Here is an 18,575-nt window from a genome sequence, read left to right on the forward strand (position 1 = left end):
CATAAAGCCTATTACATTCAGCTGCAGCTTAACACTAATGAAAGCGAGAAGACAGATTTTTATTATGGCTTCACAGAAAATCAGAACATACAAATAACCAGTTCCAGAGAGTTTGGTCTTAAGGACAGATAAAAGATGTTCAGACACTACCACACTCAGCATCAGGGTGCCTGACTTTTGGACCCTTGGCTCTCAGTATAACACCTAGACACTGAGTGAGATACCTTGGAATAACACTCCAAGAATCATTACATGTAGTACACAAAGCTGCTTCAAGTAGCTAGTTGGGGATGCTTAGCACATAGCTGTGCTACAAACCCAGTCACTCTCCATAATTAAGTACCTCATTCAGGGATTTTAAGTCTTCTCCCTCTGCCTGGAGGTATCCCTTTCTTTAAAATGCAGCCAGAAGGTCAGACTTTTAAAACATGTCTGGAAAAACTCCCTTTACCAATCTCTTTCCATTGATAATGGTTCAGCAGTTAGACTACTGCCTGAGAACGCTAGTGAACTGGATTCAACTCCTTCATGACCAAATGGGAAGAGGGAGGTTAATCTTGTCCTCCGGAGCAGTACACTCACCCACCCCACCAGCAGGAACCTGTCAGGGCCCTGATGGCACTGCTAGGTCTTAATGGCCCTGAGCAGCCTCACCTGGGACCCCTACCTACACACTGCCCATGGACCAGGGCTCCATTTAAAGCTCAGGTCTGGGTGTTTAATCCCTGCCTGAACTATCTAGTAGATGGATCTGCCTTCAGTTTGATCTCCTGCTTTGCTTCCTAGATGGATCAATATTGTGGCTCTGTCTCCAGTTGTGGCCTCCTGCTTCTCCTGATTGGATTCCTTGTACAAAGTTTACACTGATTCGTTGCTTCATCGTGTCTAGGACTGTTAATGGAGCTGCATTGTGCTGCTCTGTTCAGGTATCATGGCAAAGTGCTCTGGCTAGCAAGAATACTGCCTGTGCTGCAGCCACCCTCAGTTCCAGGCTTTTCCTCCCTCGAGCTGCTCATTGAGAGCAACAGTGCTAAGGATAATAACAATAATGATACATTTAATGAAAAGGAGAGAAAGGAATAAAACCCCAGAAAAATAAGTAATGCACAATACTCTTGCTCACCAGCCACTGACTGATGCCTAGACAGTAGTTGCCGACTGGGGTTAAACTGTGACAAGTGTTTCCTTCAGGTATTTCTTATATTGAGGGTAAATAGGGATGCCATGTGGCTGGTATGGACCGGGGCTGTAACAACGCTTTGCCTTATCCAGCTCATCCCCTGCCAGCCCCCTGCCCCGGGAGCCCCCCAGCCCCGGTATAACCGGACAGCCAGCAGAGCTGACAGTGCTGTCCCAGCGATGTCATCCCAGGCATCATCCCCTTCCGATGCTTTGAGTGTTTAATAGACTCAGTTCTAGCTATTTTCTAGTCACAGAAGCTGCTTTTCACTTCACAGTCAGAGCCTGACAGCAAATGTTTGCGCTGTCACATAGAGTGACTCTTGTGTGTCAGGGTACTCGGTGCTTGGATGGGTGCCATCGACACCATTGGCTGTCTTTCTACACGCAGGCCGGGGAGTTGGTTTTTGTTGCCCGGTTTCTGCTTGGAAGAAGCAGATAGTCACAGGTGCACATCACCGCGCGACAGTTCCCTCTCCACCTCTCCCCCACGTTTGCCCCGGTAAGGGATGACGAGCGGTCAACCCTGACACCGGCGGCCCTCAGGGGACGGGCGCTGCTCTGCGCCACCGGGCCACCGCTCCCCTGGCCCCGACTCCCTCCTCGGAGCCGGCCGCCTTTCCTCAGGCGCGGAGCGGCGCCGGTGGCTCGCCCGCTCGGCTCGCCCCGAAAGGCGGGCGACGCCGGTGCGGCGAGGGGTCGCGCCTTCCCGCCGCCCCGGGAGGAAGTGACATGTTGGCGGCGGCGGGGAGGGGAAGGGAGGCGAGGGGCGCCCTGTTGCCGGAGTGGAGCCGCCCGGCGGGTGGAGCCTGGCGGCCCCGCCCGAGCCGCCCGCCCGCTCCCGCCGCGTGCGAAGTAGTGGCAGCCGGTGCGGCTCGGCCGCCGCCCGCTCCCGGCGCCCCAGCGCGGCACCCGTGCCCAGGCCCGCCGGCGCCAGGTACGTGCTCTTCCCCTGGCGACCTGCGCGCTCCTCAGGTGCGGGGGCCGCCCTCCCTCCTCCGCCTGCCGTGCTACCCCGGAGGAAAAGGCATCCGGACGCAGCCCCTCCCCGGCGCAGCCGCCCCGCGGCGCGCTGTAGCGGCGAGGCGAGGGGCCGGCTGCTGCCGGCGGGGCGCGGGATGCGGGCACAAGTTCCCTGACTTATTCGCCGCCTCGCCGCCGCCGCCCGGACCCGCCGCGTCGTTTCTCCCGCGGGCGCCGGCAATTTTCCTGCCGCCCGCTGGCCCCCTTTGTGTGGCGAGCGCTGCCCGCGGCCGCCGGGGTTTCCGTGGAAACGGCGGAGCTACGGCGGCCCAGCCCCGCCGAGCTCCCCTCCGCCGGCGGCGCCTTCCCCTTTCCCTTCGGTGTTCCCCGCTCGGGGCTGGCGGTGGCTGGGGAGGGAGGGGGCGGGCGGTGCGGTTGCCGTGGGAACGGGCGGGTGCAATCGCCTGCTTCGTGCCGCCTCCCCGAAGGCGCCGCTCCAGAGCGAGCGGGCGCGGCGAGCCCCGGTCGGAGCGGGCGGGCTCGGTCACAGCGAGCCCCAGTGACCTGTCCGGAGCGGGCGGGCTCAGTCACTGGTCGGTCGTGGCGGCTGTTCTGTCCGCGGTACCTGGAAGTCCATGAGCTGAGGCGGAGGGGAGGGGCAGTCTGCCTCCCTGGTGATGCGCTCACGTGTTGTCGGAGCTCTGATTTCACCTGTGTGCGTATCTTCATGAAGATGTTTAAGGTGAATTAAATAACAGCCCCGAACTTAAAATGTGTCGTCTGATACCATGCGTTGAAGGATATTTAGCTAACAAGTTATGCTTTTTAGCATTTATTTCAACAAGTGAGCACTTACTCGAATGGCTGAAAGGACAACCCCACAAGAGAGTCTGTTTCAGCACTGTCGCACCGACTTCTGGTCTTTATCTTTGTTATGCGTTCCTAAGAGTTTTAAGTGTGCCGACATCTAAGCATGATGTACGTTAGGCAGGTGCTTGTGCGGGAGAGAGCAACCTTGCTGCTACATGAAAACTGAAAATGGTTTACAAGAGGTAGACGGCTCCAGAAACTCTCAAACAAAGAAACCCAAGCTTTTCTTTAAAAGCATTGATGTATCCTACTCGGGAAGTTGTATCGGGTGATTGTAGCCTCAGCTTGTACTGATAATGACTTCACACTAAGAGTGAGTAGCAAAAGAATTGAAAACTGGTGGAGTAGAGAAACCGTTGTGGAACAACTTAAGCCAAAATTTGTAGCCTTTTTTTTTCTCCAGCTTCTCATGTTCACAGTAAGATTGCTGTAGACATACAGAGGTCTGATTATATATACCTTTCTACTTGTGTATAAAGACTGACTGCATGGATCACTAGAATAGTTGATGTGTTCTAAATGTTTGCTGTCATTTACTGACCAGCAGCTTTCTGTAGCTGCTTGTATCTGATATAATGCCATGGTTTTCCAATACTGTGGATTAAAACATTTTTATTCACTTTAGAAATTTGTGTAAATATTTTATATAGCTTTGCTCTTTCCTATGAATGTTTTGCATTAACAGTGCCTGAATAAGCTGTATCGAAAAGTGAAACTAACTGTGTTTTGTGGATGACAGGACCAAATTTCATGGGGAAGAATCTATTGGAAAGCCTGCAGTGAACAGAGAAACTGTTGCAAGCTGCTGATGGATAAAGGTTGCTCTTAAGCAAGGTTTAGTTGTGTTGTTGGCAAGCACTTCTAACAGGTTTTAGTGAATGCTTCACAAAAAGCTGTAAGTAATATATTTTAGGAGTGGAGAAACTGCAGAGAGGTGAGCACTTGCCCAGAGTCACAGACCAAAGAATGCTGTGCCCAGAGGACAATAATGAACTGTGTTTCTTGAAACGTAGTAGGTGTCAGTTTGGTGGGGAGGTTGTTTTTTTAGTAAGTTATGTTCTGTCCAGCCAAATTGCAGAGGCACTGAACCAGTGTTCATCTCTGGAGTGAGGCATGCTCTGCTGGAGTGACAGTTTTACATCACTTACAGTTTAATGTACTTACTGTACCATAACAGAGGAGAGCTCTGTAGGAGAAGAATTCTCTGCAGGTGATGGATGAGAATCCTATGGCTGTATGCTGCCCTGCTGAAAAGGATTGGCTAATTTTTTCTGTTGTGTACCCTGTTTTTAATGCTAGAAGGTGAAGACTGGGAGTAATGCCCCTTAAAATCTCTTCATACAGGAAGACACTGTCACAGCTGTGCTGGGGGTAGCAAGATACTGTTCTTGTGTTACAAATGAGCACTGTGGCCCTCAAAACTTGTATTAGTAATTTGGTCTTAAAATTTAAACATTCAAATTTCCACTGCGTGACGTAGAACAACACTTCCCTAATTAACAGCATCCCTGCTACTGCTGTTGGTATGTCCTGATAAGGGAGCAGATCAGCAAGAGGGCAACAATGCATAGTAGTGCACTGTGCATATGCTTTGCTCAGTGAAAGCTTTTGCAACTGTGGGCCTCGCTCACAAGGGAAAATATTTTATGTCAAGGCAGTCGTCTCTCAAGTGCGTTTGATTTTGCTGTGCTGAATGCAGTGGGCTTTCTTGTAAAGGAACTAGAAATGAGACTGACAGTGGTACCCTGTGTGCTTTGTTGCGTTTCAGCACTGGTATGTGGCAGCTGAGTATGTGGTTTTTTCCCTGAAGTGCTTTGTCTGTGGGGTGGCTTTGTCCAGTGATTCAGTTTCAGGCATTTGGGAAAGTTTGCTCACCAATCTGTTGTTTAGTGGTCTTGGGCTTATTCACATCTGACTGTGTGGTCAGTACCCTGATCACCTGTGACTAATGCTCCTGTGCTGCTCGGAAACTGCTGACTCACTTTGTTTTCATGCTTTTCCCCTGTCCTCCTCCACTGCTTCCAACTAGAGATGAGGTAGGGTCCAAGGTAAGGTCAGGGAAAGAGGAAATGGAAATTAGTGAGAATAACTGTTGTGGCAAGGATGAAGATACTGCAAAGATCCCTCTTTGATAATGTGAGAAAAAGATGATGGCTGTAATAGATTTGCTGAAAAGGTACATAAGTCATGTGTTAGGAACTGGCTTAACAACTGTAGTGAACCCACAGTTGGGAGATGCTGGGTTGTGGTCCTGCTAGTGGTCTGCTCTTCAACTTGAACTTAAAGCCTTTTTATTTCTATGCCTTTGTTTTGACCTTCCACCCTTCTGTCTGTCTTGTTACATTCTGCTAAGAAGAGCTTTACGCTGAAATAATTTTCTGCTGCTTGCAAAAGGGCTGACCTGGCTTGAGGTTTCTACTGTAGCATAAATAAGAGGAACAGGGAAAGGCAATTAACCAGCTCTAGGCTGGAAAGAAGTCAGAGATAGAGGTCACTGAGAGAAGGTTTATTTGGCAGAAGGTAAGGAGCTGCAGGCAAAGACAAGCGCACTGATTTCACTTGCATGTGGGACTGTTTATTAACATGTTAAAATTTCTGACTTGTACCAGATTTCTTTTTAGTCAGACCAACAAAGTTAAATTTCAGTCATGTTTTTCTAGTAGTATCCATGTGAATGAAAAGGTTTTCCTATGCTGATTCAGTTGCAGACTATGCAAGGTTTTTTACCTATCAGAGAAAGGGTAAGACTCAACTTAAAAACCTACTGTTAAAGACAGGGAAAGAACATATTTGGGGGAATTCTATATGTAGAAATGGCACATGATTTCAAGTGACAGCTACTGTGTGAAAGTTAAACTGTGTCCTGCTTATTCCCCTGTCCCCACATTATCTGTGTTCTCACACATCATAGTTTGTCTCTTAACATGCTTTTCAGCACTTTGGAAAATACCATTACTGCAGATGCTGCTTTGCACTTCTGGAAGGTCTAGAAGGATTTTGTCTGCAGCGGACTACACCTGCACTTGAACCATTTATGAGGTTTTACTCCTTTAAGTCACAGGTGGTTGTCAGGGGTTAATATTGTGATTCTGTGTGTCACTGTAAGTTTTTTACATGCCTTTGCCTCTGACCGCGTGCATAAATACTGCATTTCACCCAAGATGGAGACAGAGAAAAGCTTCATTTTGAATTTTAAGCCTTGTAAAACTGTCTCAAATATATTTTGAAGTTAGAAGGAGAAATTCTCAAAACCAGGCTTTTAAAAGGACTTGGGCTCCTGCAGTTGTTCAGAGGTGGTGTAGAAAATCCAAGTAGGCGTTGATGTACTTTATGCTTAATTTAGTGCAAAATTTATAAAAATATTCCTGGATTCTTAGCAGTGTATTTAGTAACTGTTAGCATCTGCACACTTGCTATCCAGTAAAGTAAATGCTGCTGAATCAGGCACTATCTCAGAATGATTTTGCTGATGTTTAAGGTGGTTTTGACTAGCCCTGGCTTTAAGTGCTGAGAATACAAGATCATTGATTGGTTTGGAGTCATAATGTTTGGTAAACAACAAGGACTACTGAAGCTGGTTGAGAGATTTCTTTTGGCTTCAACAGGATTTGAATCAGGTCCAAAAAGAAACCTGCCTTTATTACTGGACTTGATAAATCTGGTGTTTGTGATAAAGGCTTTTATTCTCTGGAGTTCTTAAATCAAATCAGGCTGTTAGGGGACTGATGATCAGGGAGAATGAGGAGGTTGAAAGTATTCTGAGTTCATGGTGTGGCAAAACAGTTCTGAACACTCGTATCACATGAGGCAGAGGTGAGTGAAAACTGATGTAGAATGGAACTGCTGAAATATGGGTAAAGCTGTCACCATGTTTATTTGGGTTTTTACCTGGCATCTGGATGTCTGGTTGTTTTGCGTGTAGGTACAGCTGAGCTTTTCACTGAAGCTGGCATCTTATTTTTTGGAACCATGCCAACCACATCTCAGCTGTAAGATGTTTTTCTAGGTATTTGGTGGTACCTCTTAAAGGCAAAAATTGGTTTTCTTCAAATAATAAATCTGAGAGCTTCCCTGCCACTTTCATTCTTCAGTTAAACTATTTTCTACAGAAAGAATCATTAGACAGTATTTAATGAATAAATATTAATATCCTGTGTATCTCTGTCTTGGTGAGGCTACATCTTGTGTTTGTGTTGTCATTTCCAATTTTGGGATGCAATTTTCATAAAGGAGAAATTCTGCTACCTCATACTCTTCAGTGTCATATGATAGAATACCGACAAATTAAATCAATACTGGGAGATCAAAAAAAAAGCCTTGTGAGTCTTTTCTGCTTAATGTGTCCTTAGTATTCAAAGAGCATACTAATGTTATGTCGTATTAATTAAAATTATGCAAATGGCTTAGCTCAAGGAGATAGTCTACTGTCATCGAAGATAACCTAACAGCTCACTTGGAGCTGTAATTAGGTGAATGGCATGTAATTTCCAGCAGTGTTAACAATTTCTTGTGATTTGTACTGGAAGCTTTCGGATTCCCTCATGGAGGAGGTCAGTGCTGTTCCTTCATATCTCTATGATTTAGAAGCACAAAGAATGTGGTCTGTGCCATGTACATGTTGCATTTGTGGCAGCGTTGGCAGCATGGCTGAGACCCGCTAAATGGGAGAACGTGGTTGTCTCCAACAGGCCATACAGCTGGTTGGAGAAAGGCACCATGGTAAAAGTATTTATACTGGGTTTTTGGGACAGTATAAAATCTGTTACCAGCCCACAGTGGTGGTGGAAGTCCCACTTGTAAACCAGTGTCACTATGGTGTATTTCTCAGCTCAGTGATTCATGCCCTGTTTCTGCCACTTTCCACAAATTTTTTTTTGTAAGATTATTGCTGCCACAAATTCTAGGTTATTCTTTAGTTACTCTTTCCGGCTTTTTTTAAATGCACAAAACAACAAGGCCACACAAGTTAGAAATTAGACTCTTCGTAAAAGGCTTAAAGAGACTGCCCAAAATTACTAAAATGTAAATTGCAATTCCAGAAAATATGAAGAGGTTGTTTTATGGGAGTGTACTAAGGAAAGAAGGTTATCTTTTTCCCATTACTGATGATTTTTTTCTTCTGTTTGTTGTTCTCGTAGCATCTATCAATGCCTTTAATTCCTTCTCGGGTAGGAATAATGAGAGAGATGTGCCAACTTGGTACTAAAGTTGTACCTTACAGTTTATAGTACAGAACCATCCAAGTTGCTGAATACTTGGTTTTCATTTCTTGAGGAATGGAGAAAGGAAGGGAAAGTAGAGTTCATTAGATCAGTACATACACTGTGAGTTGTACTGTTTCCTGCATGCATCATCTGGTGCCACTGAAGGTCCTTGTGGAACGTGTCTATTCTCTCTCTAATCTCTATGCATGGCCTTTCAGAAGATGTTGCAAGGAAAACTCGAGCATGGGTAAGAAGGCAAATAAAGGAGGATGAAGTACCATTTTGTATTGAAAGCTGGAGCCTGGGGAACTAGCAGAGCGTGGTTTTGGTGTTAGCTGTGCTATGGATTTGCCATGTGACTGTCACAAGCTCTGAGTGTGGTTCTAAGTTCCCGGTGTGTAAGAGAGGGGCAGTAAGAAAAATCTTGACAGATTTACTTCTCTAGTATCTTCTAAATGGCTGTAGCTTTTCATATCAGAGGTGATGGATAAATTCAGGAAAAAAATGGACAAAATCCACACTGTTTTCTAATCCTATATATAAAGGATTTGATCTTGCATATAGAAATGCAATGCTCATGCTACTACATCTGCTGAGTGGATGTGAAACTTTGCCTGGATGCTACTGCTTATGTATGTCTGATGCAGAACTGGAGTTAGGAGATGATACTTTTGTAGTCTAACTTCGCAAATAACTCACAGTGAGTAAGAATAGGAGGATTAATATTTAATTTAATTTGAACTAAATGTGATCCATGTTTCCTTGTTGTCTCACACGTAAAGCTGGTTTGGATGTTGGGGAGGTATTTCGACTGTTGAGAGTATGGGCAGTTACTGTACCTTGTGCTGACCCTTTGCTTTGCTGTGAATGTATTTTACAGTTCTTTAAAACAAAGCAAGAGCTGTTAGACAAGCATAAGCCATGAGTCTTCGTAGGAGAGGCCTTCTTTCCAAAGCTTATCTCTTATCAAGAAAATGTTTGGACTCCCAGCACAGTTTAAAAATAAAAAGAGCAACCCTGGTTTTACACCAGCTTCTGAATAATCCTTTGTCAGCCTTCTTCCATACCCCCATTTCTCTGGGTTTTTCTAAAAGAAATGTTTTTATAATAACCACTGAAGAACTCAGTAGCTACTCCTGTGTTGGATCTGTGAAATGCCCAGTGTAGAGGTGATGAGTGCACCCTTCATGCTACATTCACAGTGCAGGTGACAACATCCTGCTGTACTGCCCCTGCTGCCTCTGTGGTTTTTAATGTGTTAATTTCCTGTGTACATCAGTGATGGTATTGATCTCACCAATGAGAGATTTCTCACAGGCTGTGCCTTGAGGACCAATGCTTAACTAAACAGACTTCAGTCTGTATACTCAAATGTGCAGTTGCCTCAAATAATCCATGACTTCTGTACAAAATTTATTGTATCATAAATGCAAAAGCATCTGTACTTATGGACATACATATATTTGTATTTGCGAAGGCTTAGTTTGTTGCAGACATTCAGATTCAGCCACCTGGACTTTTGCAGAAAGCCAGATCGTCCAGTAAAGTGACTTTGTAAAAACACATTTTGGGGGAATTGTTTTTTATAGAAGAGGGTGCCAGATGACAATAATGTGTGGGCCTGGTTACCTTGACTAAGCACTTAATGTTGCCTATAAATCAAGTATTAAATTGCTATGAACATGTGATATAGCTGAGTGTCCTAGACCCTTTGTGGTTATTTGCCTTGGTTATTTTTGAGGAACTATCCAGGTTGCTCTTATTTGTGTGACAGCGTAGCCCACATCCTGCTTAAGTACTCAGTATTCTGTCTTGTAAGTTTTTTGTTGTTTAGTCTTGCTCCCCTGCTCAGTCCCTAAATTTTACTTGTGTGTGTGGTATTGCCCTCGGTGGCAGTGCGAGTGACTTTTTAGGTTAGTGGACGCAGAGAAGTAAAATACAAAACAGAGGGACATGGTGGTCCCTGAAACTGAAGTCTGGGGCTGAACTCTGATAGACTCATTTAGGTCTTGAGAATCTTAATGCATCTCTTAAATGTATTTTTTCCAAGCCAATGGGAAACAGTTGAAGAGCAACACTTCTTTACATTCTGTAAAGAAGCAACTTGTCTTCCTATGCTATTTTTGTGAACTTCATGTTCTGCACCCGAGATAACTGCTATAGTTCACCCTGATGAATTTTTGAGGATCTCTTTAGGAGCTTGGAATAGAACTGCTTAACTTAAGGAGTTTACTCTCTTCAAATAAATAGCTTCCCTCAGTGTCAAGCCCTGCAGTCCTTAAATGCTGCATCTCCAGGGAGTTTTGTATTGATGTGTTTATGTTTAACTCCCTATGGCTTCCTTGTCCAGCTCCCTTCTCCCTGAATATTTCATCCTTCTGGAAGAAGGAGCAAGACTGAGCTACTTCTCATAAGAACTTGGGCAGTGACTCCCCATCTTTCCCACTTCTTCCCAGACTATGCATGCCTCTCCTGGGCTTGCTGTCATCCTCCTTACCTCGCTCTATAAACACTTTCCTCTGTTGCTGGGATGGGCATTGAGGCTAACACAGCTCTGCTGTGCATTTTGCCAGCAGAGTACGCATACAAAGAGAGAGAACTTCCATCCTGGCAGGCATGCAGAGTTTGCATAGCTGTTTTCCCTATGTTAGATTACAGCAGGAAGAAAATAAAAAAAGGAGAAGGGGAAAGCATTATGCTGTGATAACCATTTCAAAAACTTCTGGGTTACTTTCACTTCTTCAGTGACCTTGGCTGCCCTCCAGGCTGACATCAAACTGCTCCCTCACTCCCCTTCCTCAGCTGGACAAGGGAAGAAAATAGCATGAAAAACCTTGTGGGTTGAGATAAAGACAGAGAGATCACTCACCAGTTACCGTAATGGTCAAAACAGACTCTACTTGGGGAAGTTTGGTATAATTTACTTTCAGCTGGTAACAAAGTAGAGCAGTGAAAAACGGAGCCTAAACTAAACCCACCTTTGTCTCAGGTCCCCCCTTTTTCCCAGGTTCAGCTTGATTGTAGACTCTACCTCTCTGCTGCACCCCAAGTGGTGCAAGTGGGTGGGGAAGAGGGGTTGCAGTTGATTCTTAACAGTTCCTCTTTGCTGTTCCTTCTTCACTGTGCTATTCCTCTTCTACTGCTTGGGTCCCTCCCACAGGGTATGGTTCTTCAGAAAAAGACTGCTCCAGCCTGGGACCCCCTGGGCTGCCGTCCCTGCCACAAAACCTGCTGCTGAGTGGGCTCCTGTCCATAAGCTGCATATTCACAAGGCATCTGCTGCCTCGTGAGGTGTTCTCCATAGGCTGCACTGTGTATATCTGTTCTGCCATGGTCTTTCATGGGCTGCAGTGGGATAACCTGCTTCACTGTGGTCTTCACCACAGGCTGCAGGAGAGTGCCTGGAGCACATCCTTCCCCACCGTATTCACTGACCTTGGTGTCTGCAGGGCTGTTCCTCTCATGTGTTTCTCACTCCTCACTCACAGCTGCTGTGAAAAAAAAAAAAAAAAAAAAAAAAAAGACAACATTTTTTAATCCTTTCCTGAACATTATCACAGAGATGCCACTAGTGTCGCTCATGGGTTCAGCTTTGGCCAGTGGTGAGTCCCTTCTGGAGCTGTCTGGAACTGGCTCTATTTGATGTGGGGCAGCTCCTGGTGTTTTCTCACAGAAGCCATCTCTGCAGCTCCCCTGACTACCAAAACCTTGTCATATAAACCCAACACAGGGGATAATGCTCTAGTAGTTGCCTTTGAGGGAGGTAGGAAGTGATTGAAACCCTAATTAAGCATGAAGCAAATAGATGGATAATTCTTCCTCCAGATTTGGTTGGTTTGGGGGATTTTTTTGATGTGGTGAGTGAAGATATTCTCCTTGTAGGTGAATACATACAGGACATGACCTCACTTTTTTCTAACTTTTGATGTTCACAGACAGAAAGAGAAGAGCACAAGGGCTTCCTGTGATTTGCTTTGCATATGCGTTTCATATACAGCAGTGTTGTTAAAATGGACTTGGATGTGAAATAAAGTGTTGCTATCTCTGCTGTTTTCACAGAATTATAGAATGAAAGTATAAAAGATAAAGCATAAAATAGAACAGTTCACTGGCAGCAGCCACTGCTGGCATGGAATTGTTCACCTTGCATATCACTTCTATGTCCTCCTCATCAGTTTTTCTAAGCAGAAGGAAATCCTGAGAGTAGTTGAAGGCACAATGGATCTTGCTGAAGAATGAAACTTGGAGGAAAAAGAGTTAGAATGGATAGCTGTGTAGTTTGCTTTAAACCTGATCATGTGGTCTCTTAGTCACATGAATAGATGCTTGTTGACTTGCTCCCTAGACAGACATTTGAGGTTTGAGTCTCGTCCTGTATCCTGTATCCGAAGGAGAACTGTTATTAAGGAATGCCCCTGTCTGGTTTAGATGCACTAGCTGGCCATTTTCTCCTAATTAATTTTAACGGGTGTTTGATAGAATAGAGCTTCTTGGCAGCTCTCTGATCTTAATAGCTTCTGAGAAAATGCATTGATTGGCCCTTTTGTTTTCAAAAGACTGCTGTAATTTTCAGTCATTATCTACAAGGAAATCAGTGTAATTTATTAAACCAGCATCATGGATTAAGAATTAAAGACCTGATTCTTTTAACACTTAAACTGGTGTTATATTGATGTTACCCATGAGGAGCTTTAGTAAGACAAAGAGTAAGTGGAAGATGTTCATCATGAACTTTTAAAAAGCAAGTTTCTAGATCTCTTTCATAAGCTCAGAACTGATTGTTTTTGTTGCTTGTACCAAGAATAAACTGTATTTCTTGGAGTTTGGGTATGAAAACAGTCCAAAAACTATCATATTAAAAAAAAACAACTTATAAGAACGAGCTTATGTCTGAGAAACAACACTTAGCTAGCACTCTGTATACAGTGCTTGAGTTGCAAATTCTGTAGGAAAAACAGCTTGCATTTAATTAGAAAATTATTCTGTGTAGTCTCCCTACTTTTCAGAAAATAAAAATTTGAGTACTGTCTCTGGCTTCTTGTTCTTTTTGCAAGCAAGCTTGATTAGATGCATTTCAGTGGTACTGCTTAAGTAAATTTAGTTTGTCTTACAAACAGGTCTTAGAAACTTGACAGAATTGAAATTTGATGGCTGAGCTGTGAAAGCAAGGACTAAATTGCTTTCTGAGATTCCACTGTGACTTCACAAAATTGTAAGACAATAACTTTTATCAGGGTCATCTCATCTTTGTTTATTTTAATTCCATGAAGTTTTGTTTTAAAGACCCAGCATGAAGTAAATGATTCACATAAATGTAACATTTTAATGCAGTTTAGATAGATACTGCTATTATATTAAAAAGTTACTAAAAAAAAAAACTGGTGGACTAATTGGTGGACAAAATGACTGGTTCGTCCTCGTTACAAAGTCTGTTGATCGGCTGCTTACTACAGTAGATTTCTGTTGATTATATCACAGTGAGTTTTCAGGTCTCCACTGTAAGTTGATAGCGCTCCAGTCCTGTTTTATTTATGGCTGTTGTTTTTATTTTTTATCCAGTGCCTTATTGATCTCTGGGAATTATGTTAGAGTGTTTTTGTGGGATGGAATTAAGCAGACTGACTAACACAAAAAGACTTTTGACCAGTTTTAGCCAAGGATGGTGGGATAAACCCAGTCATCAGGGTTTTGGACACTGTGCAGTCTTTTAAACCATCCACTTGTAAGCGACTGGTTACTTTCTTCCATTCTGACTGTTTTAAAGAAGTTTTCTGCCTTTTTTTCATTTTTATTTTTTTTGTTTCATTTTTGGCTCAGTCTTCAGAGTGTGCAATGGAAGGGCTGGAGAATGAAACACAACAATGAATTTTACTAGACATTTCTCATTCTACTTAGCCTTCAACAAAAACAAAGTATTTGGTCAAAGCCTCAGCTAGTAAATTGTCTGCCACCCTAAGAATCGTGTCTTTAATAGAAAGGCTGGTTAAAGCTGGACAAGCTTTTTGCTAGTATCATGGCAGTGGTTACTACAAGGAATAGAGGCCTGTTCTGCCGTTCTGAGCTACAGCTGGTGTCAGCTGTGGTACTGAATAGTACAGCAAGATAAAGGGAACAAAAGGGCACATTTTTTCTGCTAATAATAGGCTTGGAACTGCCATAAACTCTTTACATAAATTATAGAACAGTACCCATTCTCTTTCTTAAATTTTTCTTTGTCTTCCTTGTGGTTGAAGACCTGGCTAAATAACTTCCGAAGGCTTTGCAGTGATTCTTGTGTGTGCTTTTTGCTGTGGTAAGCAGAGTCAGCAAGGGCAGTAAAACAAATGTTTCAGGACACTGATCTAGACTCAGTGCCTCACAAAATGGGGTCTCATATAGACTAAAAGGATAAGCATAAAGATTTTTTTTCATCAATTAATTCCCTGGGATGCTGACAGCTGCTGTCTTATTATTGCATGTGACTGGCACATTCAGAAATACTGTCTCAGGACTTCCTCCCTGGGAAAACTCTTCTACACCTCAGAGGGGGAAACAGCAGAGGAATGGTACAAGATGGCAGCACCTCCTGTTTAACTGTATTCAAAATACTGGGGTGGGTGGTGTTTACTGAGAGATCATGTGTTCATTCTAGTGTTGGTGGTAATGAGGGTGGGGTGAAGTCAGTAAAGTGTTTAGTAGGTCAGAATACCCTGCAGAGGACACTTACTCTGAATGCTCAACTGCTAAGGTTGGACTGGACCTTTCCAAAATTATAAAAACATTTCTCAGGTAACCTAAGAGTTGATTTCTTTCTGAAAACACTGCTGGGTCATGGGTCATTGCTGTTATTGATGTTTCCTTTCTGAGTTTATGGATTATAACTGACAGAATTGCAGTTTCGAGGAATAATTGAACAAATTCTGTGTATTGTGCATAGCCAAGCTTTTATTCTCTTGCCAAAATCAACTGTTATTTGAATGTGAGACAGAAATAAGACAATAAGGCTAGAATTAAAGGGCTGCTACCTTTAGGTTACGGAGCATGGCTGGCATAGCTTGTAGAGAAAGGCACAAATCCTAACAAGGCTCTAAAGCTTGTGTTTACTTTGGAGCTGCTCTTGAAGATAGCAGATGTCACAGTTTATGTCTTATAAAGTACAGACAATTCAAATCACAATGTAAGTGGATTATTTACTCATTTTTTATCAATAAAGACCTGGTAGAGGAGTACTGTAGTCCAAGGAGTGGAGTCATATGCTCATGAGTTTTGTAGAATTAGGATTAAAATGTGAAAATTTGTTTCCAAAGTGAAATGTAAATTGATTCAGAATATGGTATTCTCTTTCCATACTTACTTTTGCAAATATTGTCATCAGGGCTTTTTCTACAATAAGTTTCATTTTAGTGTATTTAGTGTATTTAAATGTAAAATGTGAAGCCTATATTAAGTCTGTTTATAGAAATAAATGCACTCTGTAACTGCTGATACTATTTGATTTTGCAGGTCGTCTTCTGAATTTTGTGTCCGAAGGTACCCTCTTGCTTTCTCAACAAATCATGGACATCATTGGCTTTCTGAAGTCTCAATTCATTTGCCACCTTCTGATCTGCTACATATTTATAGTGTCAGGACTGATCATTAACTTCATTCAACTCTTCACACTTATACTTTGGCCAATCAACAAGCAACTGTTCAGGAGGATCAACTGCAGGCTGTCTTACTGCATTTCAAGCCGTAAGATTTCATTTTGTTTTTTAAAGTATTTCATGTTTTGTCTTGAGGGAATTGGTAGAAAAGTACTGGTTTTCAAAGTAACCTTTATAAAGGTCGTGACTGCTTCCTACAGCACCTGCATTTGTGTGAAGAGATGTATGCTTTGTTGAAATGTCTTCTTGTGTTGAAATGTTTTGCCCTTTTATACTGGAATACTTGCTGGACTCAGGATGTTGAAGAAAGAATGCCTCTCATTTGGCTATCCATCAAGTTCCATTAAGCCAAATGAAAAATATTGACCAAATAATGCATCTCATCAAGTTCGGCTATTATCTGTGGGCTTATAGTGTTAACAAGTCAGTTCCAATAATGCTTTCAATCTTTTTATCATCCATGATTTTGTTTATGATCTTGATTTAAGTATTTCACGTGCAAATACTGTTCAGGACTGGGAAATAACAGTAAAAAAAGGGAAAATCTTCAATTTCATATGCTTCTTTCTTAAAGTAGTTATGAACTGTTGTTTCTTTGAATAGCCGTTTCAGACCTTAAGCTGCATCTGTCTGTATTCAGTATATGCATGTAGTTATAATGTATAATACAGCAGGTAGCCTGTAACCATTTCAAAGAAGCAGGGGTTGCAATTATTTTGATTTTCTGGGGGAGTTGGGCGCATGAGCTCAGGATATTTATTAGTTGTAGAAAGACCAGACCTTTGAAACTGTTGAGAGATGTGAAAAGTCACTGTCACTTGACTGAACAGGTAATTCCAGTGGAATGAATGAGAGCTGTACCCATTCATTTGTTCTCTGTTAGTAGGAGTTTGGTAGAATCTCCACCTGACAACAGTGAATTATCGGAGCGTGTGTAATATTCTTGATATAATCAGTCTACTTATATATTTGCTTTTAAAGAGCTATGACTGCAGCTTCAGCACAGTTTTATTGCACTGCCACTCCCTGACTTTCTCATAGTTGCTCTAGATTTACAGCAGAGAGAACTCTTCACAGAAACTGTTAAAAAATGCTAATGTTCAGTATCTGGGAGCATACTTTTAAATGTGTCCACCTTCCAGAGAGATTTCCTTGGGCCTTTCTGAAACTCAGAAGTACTTTCTGAAAAGGAGACTATTGCAAGATGCATGCCTTTTGATACTCTCTAAAGATTATTCAAGTGTGATGTCACCGTCAATGCCGAGTGAGTTATGGATGGTTTCATACTGGGGAAAACAGCCCTCTCCAACACAGTGTTTAAGAAATGCAGCAAAAATGGTTTCTTTCAGGTCACCTGTTCTGCTACTAAGAAGCTGAAAAGGGAAAGCATTGTTAGTATTCATAATAAGCTGCTTGAAGTAGAAATCTGTCACATGCCTCAACTGGGGGACCAGTAGGGATTATTTATCTTTCATCAGTGACTGATGAGCAACTATTCAAAGCATTTTTTTAAGACATACTTTTTTACTTAAATTTCAAAACTGCATCAGCGTGTATAGCCCCAAATAAATTGGGGATGCTGTTTTATTATTTCTGTAGTGTAGAAAAAATGTTCTTTCTGAAAAAAGTCATTTTTGCTGTCTGTGCATGTCCCTGAAGAGAGTATGCAAGTACTATGCATTTGTTTGTACAGTGACATTGAATATGACCAAGTTTCTGCTTTTGCCTGGCAGCATAGTATATGTTTGAAGCCGTGGAATTTAGAAGATACTGTACATCTGTATACAAGTGTATATTATTATTTTTTCATGCAATGCCTTCTGTCCCATTCTTCCTTTTGGCTGCTTAGTGCAGAGATATCAGCTATGCTAGTCTTCAGGCTGAATCCTTCAGTTTGACTCAATCTAGTCTCATCTAGGGGATGGACAGTGTGTAAGAGGGAGTAATACTGCATGGTTATCCTTGGTGGGGCAGGTGGCTTTGTACTCAGGATGGCTGATTTAGTCTTTAGTGCTGACGCCACTGGAATAGATTATGTTGTGAATTTTTTGTCCAGTCACGCTCAGAAGAAACTATGTCTAGGTTAAAGTAATTTATTTTAGCTTTACAACAGAGCAAGCTAGCATTTGATATGAGTCACTTATCACATCTACCTGAGTGATATTTGAAAAGGGGGAAATGTGGTTAAAAAGAATTTCAAAGAACTAAAGACCAATTAATCAAAATGGGTGTGGTTTTTGTAGTAGTATGTGTGTACAATAATGCCTTTTGGGGGCCATTGATGTGGTGACTAATAAATTAGTCAGGTCTGTATGGGTCTGATGAAAGTCATGGAAACAGCCTACAGCTGGAGAGAATGAAGCTTAGCATTGGAGAATATAAAGAGGTACGTGCTTTGCGGTGGTGACAAGGATCATGTTGCTTTGAGAGGCTGATACAGCCTGAGTCACCAAGTCAACCGAAGAGTGAAGTAGAGCGAGCATGGTTTAATTTAAGAATGAAATGAAAGCAGCAGCTGTCTTTAGATCCTGCAAGTTCAATTGGTTTCCATTTGATGTCAACGGTAGAGATAAATGGTTCCATAAATTGGAGAACATTTCGTGTTTGAGACTGTGCTCTTTGGGGAAGTTGGTTTTTTTTGTATTTCAAGTCGTGCTGTTTTCTTATACCCCTTTTCCTCCTATCTCCTTTTTCATATAAGAACGTAATATTCTCACTTCTCGTGCAATGTCTG

General features: G+C 42.7%; 1 protein-coding gene across 2 annotated transcripts in view; it reads left to right on the forward strand.

Annotated features, from left to right (window-relative positions):
• Positions 1-2,042: 2,042 nt before the first annotated feature.
• The window catches only part of AGPAT4 (1-acylglycerol-3-phosphate O-acyltransferase 4), a 71,102-nt gene continuing 54,569 nt past the window's right edge, over positions 2,043-18,575 (forward strand). The window contains exons 1-2 of one of the 2 annotated variants that reach the window (XM_027729510.2): positions 2,043-2,116; positions 15,699-15,929. In XM_027729510.2, coding sequence (XP_027585311.1) covers positions 15,752-15,929 — 178 coding nt within the window. In that variant the 5' untranslated portion in view covers positions 2,043-2,116; positions 15,699-15,751. Of the gene's footprint in view, positions 2,117-15,698; positions 15,930-18,575 lie in introns of those variants that run through there. The other variant, XM_039380806.1, reaches the window with a different exon arrangement.

Source organism: Pipra filicauda, unplaced genomic scaffold (genome assembly GCF_003945595.2).
Source record: "Pipra filicauda isolate LSUMZ 115617 unplaced genomic scaffold, ASM394559v2 scaffold202_size1376763_pilon, whole genome shotgun sequence".
Lineage (NCBI taxonomy): Eukaryota > Metazoa > Chordata > Aves > Passeriformes > Pipridae > Pipra > Pipra filicauda.